The following is a 10,702-nucleotide window of genomic DNA, read 5'->3' on the forward strand; positions in this document are numbered from 1 at the left end:
TAGCAAAATATACTGATGATTTAAAAATACAGCTATAAGAAACTTGCTCGCTTTTTTACTCAACTAAGCGTACCTACTTTAATCATAAGATCTTAATATCAACAATAAACGTATTTTAACTATTAATTTTGTTATCCTCATTAAAGTTTTAAAGAAAGAGATGAAACATTAGATTACTTAAAATGTGTTTATGGGACATTTTATTACTTTATGAGTAAAGGGTGCGGTATTCATTCTGCATCTGCTTAGTTATATATTTTCCTGTCTTTAAATTCCATTATACTATCTCATTTTTATACCAATTCTGTCAAACTGTCAAAATATACAAAATGTAAAGTGTACAGTCAACCATAATTAGTAAAACGAATAACATTCATACGCGGTATATGAACAAATTTTGTGTTATATATATATATATATATTTAACAAAAATGTTTTATGTTAAATATATATATATAAATATATATATATATATATATATATATATATTTAACATAAAATATTTTTTTTTCTTAACACGTCGTCAGTTTCTTTAAGGAGAATTCAAAATTTGTTCATTGGCTGTGATATGAAAACATAATAAACAAACAGATTTATTTTAATAACACTAAAGTTCTTTATTATATTTCCAGAAACTGATGTCTATATATATATGTATGGTGTTTCCATCAAATCGTTTACCAGATTTGATGGAAATTGATATAGACTATACTCTTTCTATTTGATGCAATTTATATATTTATCTATATATATTTTTTTCTCCAATTTAAGCGGGTGAAACTGTGGCATACATCTAGTGCCTACAATATTAACAAAATACTCTATTATTGTTTCTATACATAAAATAACAAACCCATTTTATTTTATATACGTATAAATATATAATTTATATTTCTTAAAGTTTATTTATCATCAAAGCTCTCTTCCAGCCTGTGCCTACTGCTGTGATTTTGCTACCTAATAAAATAGTTTTATGTGTGCAGTTAAAATTAATTACGAGTATATATTGTATAGAACATGTACAAAATACACTTTTGGCGATAAAATAAAACATAAATAGGTTTTCAGTTAAATAAAAAAAAACTTCTTTTAATTTTTATGAATTGTGAAACTTAGTTTCATTTATTCATCTACAGTATTTTGAGATATAATAAAATGTATATACAAAATATATTTCTTATAGTACAACATGCACATTAGTAGATAACGTCCATTAATACCATTAAATGGGCTGATCTATTGTATTGCCATACTTTTAATAAAATTCATGAGGATGCTAGTTGGTTTTGGGGTTGCCATGACTTGGTATGAAGACAAAACACAATTTTTTATCAGTCGAACACTTAATTATTAGGCAATATGACTTTAGAAACCATTTTATTTGCAGGTTTCTCAAATGGCAAACACGAAGACGATGAAGATAGCGCCAAAATAATACCGTGGCGAGCCCAACTACGCAAGACAAATAGCAAACTTAATTTACTCGAATAGTTAGTTTATGGTAAGTTAGTGTTGCAACAGTAAAATATAACTTGATATAATTTCCAAGACTAACGATAATGCGTATAATGGAACGGTTACTTTCTGTCTCGTTTTCACTGTCCGAAAATTGAGATGGTGGGAAAGAGACAAGTCATTTATCGTTCCGTTTTACGCAATCGCGTTAAGGGGTCTGTTGTGCATGTTTCGTGTGACAATGCCATAGTGGAAGCATAATGTCTGTTACTTGTTAATATAAAGTGTATAAAATACGATCAAACTCCAAATTAAAATATTTTAGGCAATTATTTAAAAACAAAATTGAGTTGTGCAGATCATCTTTTCTTCTTAAAGAAATTAGTGGTTTTGCTGATTTAGGAACGGATTTTAGGTTAGATAGTTTATATCGGAAATAATTATAATTTTATTATTTTTATTGATATGTGTTCGCCAGTGTTTGGATCTTTTTATTTTCGAAACTTTGTCACAGTCGATGTATGAAAATAATTTCTAGAAGATTCGTGAGATGTAACTAGTAGGTATTTCAAATATTTTTTTGGTACATTGTCATATGTATCCAATTAAAATATATGTACACTTGTTTCGAACATATTGAGTTCGTTTTCGATATACGTATGATAAACTTAAGAATGTATGTATTTTTATACAAATATTTTATATTTTGTATTAAATTTTTTACGAAATTTTCGTCAAATGGACATGTAAAAATGTAAATCTACTCAGTTATTTTATATTTAGATATAATAATATTGTCATAATGTTTTGGACGTTTGAATATAAAATTTGGCTTTAAATGTTTGTGAGTCTCTGTGTGAAGCCAAAATCAAGAGTTTTTATTATAAGACAAGAAATGTATTTAAAAATATTTAAGTTCTTTTTTATTGTGCAGGTGATACCATTGTTGCAATATTAGATCGTAAGCTTGTGTGAGGGCTTTTGCAAATTTGTACGTCCTTATTATATATGCCTATATGTAATTGAAGTATTGATGTGTGAGTTACATAGTACGACAATCGGAATTATAATGTTGTTAAATAAAAACGCTGTTGCTTTACATACATTTTAATTTTTTTTAATATCCATACTTCTATTCTTATACATATTATACAATTTGACGGCTTGTGGTCTAGCGGTTTAGCAAACCGCTTTACGGGTTCGATCCCAAACTCTGAGTAGCTTGACACTAGATGGCGCTAAATGCATTGTACAGGGATTATTATTATATTTGATTAGCGACTTCAGCTGTATTCATCCTCGTGATACGATCTACCTTCATATCAAATTTCATCAAAATTGTCCGTTTAACCGTGAATTTAAACACAGATCGACACATCGAATTTTTAAAACTAGTATGGATGGCCGAAGTAAGCCGAATATTCGTTTTCTGTCCGCTGATTTATTAGTACAGTATATTGCAAAAAATTTTTTGCAATAAAACAATAACTCAATATAGCATTGGGAATAATTCGTGGTCATAAAACGCATTCAGTTTAAGCTGTTATAAATTCACTGTGGTTGAAAAAGCAATAAACATGGTCATAAAATGGGAATAAGAATTATGACACCACAATGAAAAATAATATTGTCTCGACATTGAGAGGTAAGTTGAATCAAATTTATAATTAAAATTTCTAAAATATAAAAATGACTACTGAATCTTATCACCGGCCCAAAGAGTCGAGGAACGTGTCTAAACTTGTATAAACAAATATATTAATAAAAGGGAGTATAAAGAGGTACAGACCCCTACTAATCAGTCCGTTATCAATAACGACCTAAAGAATACGGAGATAAACAACTCGACTACCCAGGACAGATATTCCTGGCGAATCAGAGAGAGATAAAAATGTTATTGCAATATAGGTACATATTATATTATAAAGTAGCTGATTCCCAAGAGGTTCAGCAGATTTTGAAAATACATTCAAATTCGACGTTTACATTAGTGTTGTTTGTTAGTTCCTGTTTGCCACCTACGTAATTTAAAAAAATAGTGGTATCGATTTGGCTATGCGTTGATAGTAAATGTAAGACTTTGTAAGTATAAATTAAATTAATCAATTAATGTTGCAATAAATACGATAACTTTGAAAGTAATAATTAATTTTGCAGTTATAGTGCTGGTAATCGGAGTTACAAAAGTAGTACATGCAAAGGATAACAAGTTTAAAGATGAACTGCTAGATTTTTCCCTGTTATCAAATATTTTTAAGGCGCTTATCAAACCATACATACATCCAATACAAGCACCGTATAAAGCAGTCCTTAGATCTGTCCATGAATTGTCGGTGGGAAGGACAATAAAAAACAAAGTAGATGAGTTGAAACCACTATTGCAAGATTTAGACGTGACTGATGACATGAACGATAATCTAACATTAGAAGGCAAAGATGAAACAACAATTATTGAATTTTTACCTAAATACAAAACAAAACATGAAAATAATTTGAAAATACAAGATAAGAGATCTGAATCATTAAAATCAAACATACAGAAATACAAAAATGTGAGGAGGAAAATTAAAAAACAGCTTGAAAATGAGCATGTTTCAGGTAAGACACAGAATTTAGTAATGCATACATTTGACGATCTGTTGGCAAAATTATTAGGTAGTCAATGTAATTGGAAAAATTATACACGTGATAAAGTTAAAAGAAATGAAATTAATAGATTACAAAGTTCAATGACAGTAGCACAATCTTGGAGCAAGGGATGGAACATGTTAAAAGAAGAGTATTCCGAATTAACAAAAGATCAACCGACTAACAACACAAATCCAGGTGTGAAGTTATTTACATTTTTCAACCAAATACAAGAATTTTTATCTCACATTTTCAAAGATGCCGTCGATCTGTCAGATCATTACACTGTAATGTGTAAATTTGTGAAGAAGGATGTTAATAATGAAAATGTAAATAATATGTCTGGTGATACAAATGATTTAAGAAGTGATAAACAAATAAATAAGAAACACAAGTGTCCAAATTTCAAAATGTGCACAAATGAACTAAAAAAGTTCATGTTTGCTTTATACAACTCCATAAATGACACAGCTATTAGCGTTTTAAAAAATTACGCCTCAATGTATGTGAGTGATGTAAATACAGATGGAAGTAATGAAAAAGAAGTTGTTGTTAATTTAATTAATAAATTTGGGGACATATCAAAACGTAAAGTGAGTAAAATATTCAGAAAAGAAACTTCACGTTTTAACTTAGACAAAAATAAGAATAAAGAAAATAATATTAAATATTTGAAACTTTATATTAAAAATACGATAATGAAATGCAAAGAGAGTATAACAAGTAAGTTGGATGACAATTTGCAACCGCCTAAAGCCAGGCTGTTATTAGCAGTCAAACAAGATATTCGTGTAAACTTCGATGTAGATTTCGGTAATCTCGAAAGAGATTTAAAAGGAACTATATGTGTGGCTTTTTCAACGTGTAACGGTAAATATAATGCTAGAGGAAATATCAAAACCAAACGTTACGGTGTCGATAGGAACAGTATTTATGTTAAAGTGCAGTTCAATTTAGATGATGTAATTAAGGATAAAATAGTGAAAACTGGAGAATCTATTTTTAGGCCTGGGGTAAGAGCTGCAAACCATACTGATCAACGCTACAAAAAATTTAGAAAGTATCTTGATCGTACTCCAGTAATAATTGAAGAGAAATACAACAATATTATTGTCACTAGAACAACATATGGAAAATCAATTCAAAATCTAACTCTAACTACAAAGAGTGGTACAAATCAATGAAGTGTCTTCATCTACACTAATAACTCTAAATTGGACAATGTTTTGAAGATATTACAAATAAAAATGACAATTAAATATTGGCAGTTTATTTATGTTCCTTATATTAACAATTTTACAAAAGCAATCTTAGTACTATAATTATAAAAATATATATACAAAAATTTAGGCGTGTTTCCTTAGTTTCTTGGTCTTCAGAATTCCAGAATTGTCTATACTTAACTTGTCATCAGTATTTGTCTGTGTACACGATTGGGAAATGTTGTACTCGGCCACTAGTCCACGCGATAGTGAGGCACGCACCAGCATCGAAATTTTGTTGAAATGCAATTGTCGTTGGTATTTCGTTCTCAATACCACACACGAAACAACTGAAAATAGGTATATTATGAAGCATTTAATGAATGTTACAAGACAGCCTCTTTTGTTCATGAGTATGATTGTTTTGGTTTGGGTGTTTTCCATGTATATCATACAGGTGTGCCTGTGATTTCGTCCGCGTGGAATGACCTTTTCGAATAAGGCTTCTAGCTTTAAGACTAACGATACTACCATACAACCTTTCATCTTCCCTTTCAACACTTTCTTTCACATTAAAAAGTCCTTTCTCAGTATATACACTATTTGTGTACAAAATTTCATTTAAATCGGTTCAGCAGTTTTGGCGTGAGACAAGTGAGATAGACCAGACAGAGTTACTTTCGCATCTACAATATTAGAAATATAAATAAAAAAGTAATAAGTAATTAAGGATAAGGAAGGAATTTACAAAAAAAAACATCGCTACATTTAGTAATATATATTATATAATAATACATACCAAGGAGTAATTTTAAGCTGCAACATCAAGTGTGTAGTGCAGAATACAGCCACCAAATATGACTCCTCAAACATGAGTGCCAGATATTTTCCAGAGGGGTCCCAACACATGTCCAATATTGATCCACCGGCAATTTCACCTGTAGGTAACTCTATCTTGGTCACATCCAAAACAGGTACTGCTTTACTGCTCTGGGAACCTGAATAGATTACAATGGTAAGTATTGGATATTATTTGCAGTTATTGTAATGGCATATATAAAGAAGATAATATATCAATATGTAATATAAGAATTATCAGAACTCACAGGGTACACACAACAGACCAATCAAGTCAGATATATTTGTAATGGTAAACATTTATTTTAGTTTTGACAGGGTCACATTTAACATCAGCCATTATCCACAGCCAGAGGAAGAGAGAACATAGACAATGTCATAGACTTTTTTTTCAATTTGCAATAACATTCTTATATTTTATTTATTCTACATTCTTTTTGTGGTACTTTATTTTCATGTTTAACTTTTTATAATATAAGAGATCACACATAGTTACATACCACTCATTAGTCCGGTGTTAGTCAGGGCATACACTATTGGTTCTCCTTTAGCGGCAAAGAGCAGCAGATCTTTGGGTCCCCAACAGGCTGCCACCACTCGACAACCCTGTGCACACCATCTTTCTGGTTTCCAGCTTTTAGTGTCCCACACCCTGCCATTTTTATTTACATATTATCATACTCAAGCAACCAATAAATAATTTAATTTCAAACAATTTGTGAAGATTTTGATTCTTCAAATTTACAAATAAATTAATTACCAATACACACACACACACAACACATATCATAGTGCCATCTAGTACTGTGAACTTTAACTACATTATTTCTTTGACAATGCATGCTTTGACAAGTACATAAAAAATCCTAACATTCTTATCATTACATATTAATCAATAAAATAAAATTAAAAAGTATACATTAAATAGTATTGTATTTATTATATACTTTTTAATTTTATTTTCCATTAAATCATGGAATAGGAAAATTAAATGAAGACTAATGAATCACTTTTGCTTTTCTGTGAGCCATTCTATTTTATATTTTTGTCTATATTTTATTACTAGAAATAACAATGTTGCCTACAGCAAAAATGATGGTTAGTAAGATTGCCTAGATTTTAAAATAATCTTTCAATACAAAACTAAAAGTAGGTTTTCAGATGTAATTATTGATATACTAGCTGTTCTCGATGTGTCACCTGCGTGAAATTTATAGCCTGTATGTTAATCTGACGTAGCTATAATATTAGAGTAAACATTCATCAAATTTTTTTTCTATAACAGGGGACAAGCGAGCATGCGGCTCACCTGATGGTAAGTGATTGCCGTCGCCCAAGAGCACCCGCAACACCTGGTCAATTGCAAGTATGTTGTCGGCCTTTTAAAAAGGTTTCATTATCATATTGGTTCGGAAATACCATTGCTGGAAGGTGATTCCATAAATTGATTGTGCGTGGCAAAAAGTTTCTAGAAAACCGCACTGTGGAGGACCGCCATTCATGCAGATGATCAGGATGGTATTTTAGTTTCTGGCGGGTGGTTTGTTCAGTAGTTTTTGTATGAAAGACTAACAAACATCCATCCATACTCTCAAACTTTTATAATATTAATAAAATATATTTCTGTCATTATCAATATATTTATTACTGTCATTATACACACCTAAATATAATTGAAGAGGTAGCAGCAAAGACTTTACTGGCATCAAATGACCATCGAGCGAATACTATGCCCCCACCAGCAACTCTCCGCAATGGTACAGCCGTTTCCATAGCAACATCCCACACAAGCATAGATGTATCGGCTCCAGAACAGCTGATGAGTAAATCCCCGTTTGGAGACCAGCTCACATCAGTCACGGGGCTGTGCCCAGTTCTGAAATTAAGATATATGTTTTTATTAAAAAGAAATGCTAACAAAGATAAATTAAGGATATATATATTATATGTATATAAAATATAATAAATAAATATAATATATATATAATAATATATATTTCTGATACTTATATAGTAAAATACAGAATTTAAAAAAGGACAAGAGTGGGTATCTAATATATTACATTTAATTAAAAATGAAAACAGGCATGGGTTTATCTCTGAAAGAGAACTCTTTCACCTAGGATAAGAATTATTGTATGATTAACAGAAAGTTTAATATTACCAAAATTATTTTGACATTATACACACATATCCCTGCCATAATCTTTTCATGCTTAAGAGAATAAGATGAGCTGAAATTAGTTTGTTAGCGCATTGTGGAAAATCTATTGCAATTGGCAAATAACAACTCATTACAAGAAGTATATCATTATATCATTCTTTTTAAACTATAGTAGTAACTAGCTGGATAGTAGATATAGTTATAAAACTCTCCTATGCCAGTAAAGAATCTTAGACTTCTTACCTTTTCAATAAAACAGCATTACTCGAAGACAGTTTGGTAAATATTGAGTTAGGGTCCACAGTCCATATTAAAACACCTTGTTCACAACCAACAGCTATTTCTGACGCTGAGTATGGTCTCCAACATAGTGAGGATACATGACCCTGCGCTTTGCACTTCAATGTTGACACAAACGCAACTTCAGAGCAATAAACTCTCACATTATCGTCCGATGTTGCTACTGCTATTTTTGTTGTATGTGGATGCCAAGCCATGCATTTAACTGGTGCATTTCCCCAATTCCTTGTCCTAGAGTAATTTGACACGATTTTAGGGCCAATATCCTTCAAATGTGGTTGCAGGAAGTACCGAAATGCTGTGAAGATATTTGCCACTTTTAGCACATAAGAGGCAGTGACAGCAAGGAAAGGGCTATCCCTGTTGACGTTGGGGTCAGCGGCTACACTTAGAGCTTCCAAAATACCCTGTTTATATAGTACACTAGTGATTTTCTTCAATAAGTTATCTTCAACTTCGATGTACATACTAATATTCTCATCTGTAGTTCTGTGGTGATGTACATCTCTTGATACGTTAATTACAGGATGAGTTTTCGTCTGGAATTTTATAAAACAAATTCGTATAGTACTTATTTATTGGTCTATTAAGTGAAAAATTTAAAGTAACCTTACCGTGTTAGTGAATGTAGTAATATTTCCGTAACGCACATTACCGCAGCAGTAAACCTCGTTTATTTTACAAAATGCAGTATCGTTTTGTCCAGGTAATTCAGGGAAACCGTGAAAAATAGACATTTTGTAGTGTAAAATATTTTACCGGTAAAAATTACCTGAAGAACAACAAGAAATTAAACAAAATTTAAATTTTGCTCTGACAGATGTCAATCAAATGACGGTTCATTTGACGTCAAATCGTTGACGTTGACATTTAGGTCACAGTCGCAGTGTAGTTCAGCAGCACATCAGAACCAAAGATCTCAAATTACAGTTCTTTTTAAAAATTAGCGGCGAATATTCTTTACAAATGTATTGAATTTAGCAATTTCTAATGTTAATGTAATATACCATTATTGTATGCAAATTTTAACACTATAAATTCTATTCATAAGTAAAATTAGTAATTAGCATAATTGAATAAACCTATTTTCACGTAGATATTTTTTTATTACAAAAATTTATTAGTATCTAAATAGGTAGTAAAAATTACTTTATAACTTTTAATTTTTAGGAATAAAGGAGTATGGTATTATGTAGGTTATTGTATCTGTTATCATAGTTCTGCTTAGTTTGGGTTACGTAGACAATGGAAAGGCAAACAAGCTGACGACTTAACGATGACCTTATGGTAAATGATTTCCGTTGTCTGATGACACTAACATGGGCCGTTGTGACTTGTCCGTAGCTATTTAGAAGGACTAAAATGAGGCATGATGCCTTCGTAGCATGTAATTTCACTGATTACCCTTCGACTGAATACAATAAATAAAGAAGCTGTTGTGAGACTGGCTGAAATATATCTATATATATAAAACAATGTATAATAAGAAAAATATTTCCTTCAAAAGGATTTATTATTACTATTAATTATAAAATAAACATACTCTTTGCCGTTTCCTCTTCACCCCAAGTTATTTATTCTTATTTTTTGGGAACGAAGTTGTTTTTATTTTATGCGTAGAATTCTTAAAATAGGGGCAAAGTTAAAAGATTTAAAGACAGAGATAAGACTAAGCTGGCGTATTCAAAGTGTAATAAGGTACCATTCACAGTGAATTTACTGAGCGAGCCCCGAGATTTATGTAAAGCTGTATGTCTCGAAGGTGACAGCTGAGTAATTGATTCTTTTTCAGCGTCATGGCGAGGGTGCTGGAACTTTAAGGTGTTTTATGGTACGACGTAGCGAAAATTCATTATAAACTTTTTATAATTAAGTATATATTTTGCCATTAAGTAGATATATGTTTGATGATCTAGCGGTTTAGTACTCTGGTTTACTTCCGGTGATCGCGCCTTCGATTCCTCGCACGGTACAAACATTTGTATTCATGATTATGATTGTTTATATTGGTATGGGTGTTTTCTATGTATGTTATGTATGTGTTCCCTAAAATCGAATCTATATCAGTTGTCTAGCACCCATAACACAAGCTTTG

At 31.0% G+C, this 10,702-nt stretch overlaps 3 protein-coding genes across 5 annotated transcripts in view; 2 read left to right on the forward strand and 1 right to left on the reverse strand.

Annotated features, from left to right (window-relative positions):
• The window catches only part of LOC131851270 (espin), a 120,152-nt gene extending 118,250 nt beyond the window's left edge, over positions 1-1,902 (forward strand). For all 3 annotated transcript variants that reach the window (XM_059201747.1, XM_059201746.1, XM_059201748.1), the window contains one exon: positions 1,388-1,902. In XM_059201747.1, the coding sequence (XP_059057730.1) occupies positions 1,388-1,491 (104 nt within the window). In that variant the 3' untranslated portion in view covers positions 1,492-1,902. The remainder of the gene's footprint in view (positions 1-1,387) is intronic.
• A 1,167-nt stretch (positions 1,903-3,069) lies between these two features.
• LOC131851329 (uncharacterized) lies at positions 3,070-5,297 on the forward strand. Its single transcript, XM_059201819.1, has 2 exons — positions 3,070-3,100; positions 3,613-5,297. The coding sequence occupies exons 1-2, from the start codon at positions 3,070-3,072 to the stop codon at positions 5,265-5,267; spliced, it is 1,686 nt and encodes a 561-aa protein (XP_059057802.1). The 3' UTR covers positions 5,268-5,297.
• A 34-nt stretch (positions 5,298-5,331) lies between these two features.
• LOC131851263 (aladin-like) lies at positions 5,332-9,397 on the reverse strand. Its single transcript, XM_059201739.1, has 6 exons — positions 9,222-9,397; positions 8,551-9,146; positions 7,807-8,019; positions 6,644-6,795; positions 6,085-6,283; positions 5,332-5,635 (listed from the first exon to the last, which is right to left on the reverse strand). Exons 1-6 carry the CDS (start codon positions 9,342-9,344, stop codon positions 5,494-5,496), a joined length of 1,425 nt encoding a protein of 474 aa, XP_059057722.1. The 5' UTR covers positions 9,345-9,397; the 3' UTR covers positions 5,332-5,493.
• Positions 9,398-10,702: the final 1,305 nt, after the last annotated feature.

The sequence above is a fragment of the Achroia grisella genome, unplaced genomic scaffold (genome assembly GCF_030625045.1).
Source record: "Achroia grisella isolate CSIRO2021 unplaced genomic scaffold, CSIRO_AGI_Agris_v1 utg782, whole genome shotgun sequence".
In the NCBI taxonomy this organism is placed as follows: domain Eukaryota; kingdom Metazoa; phylum Arthropoda; class Insecta; order Lepidoptera; family Pyralidae; genus Achroia; species Achroia grisella.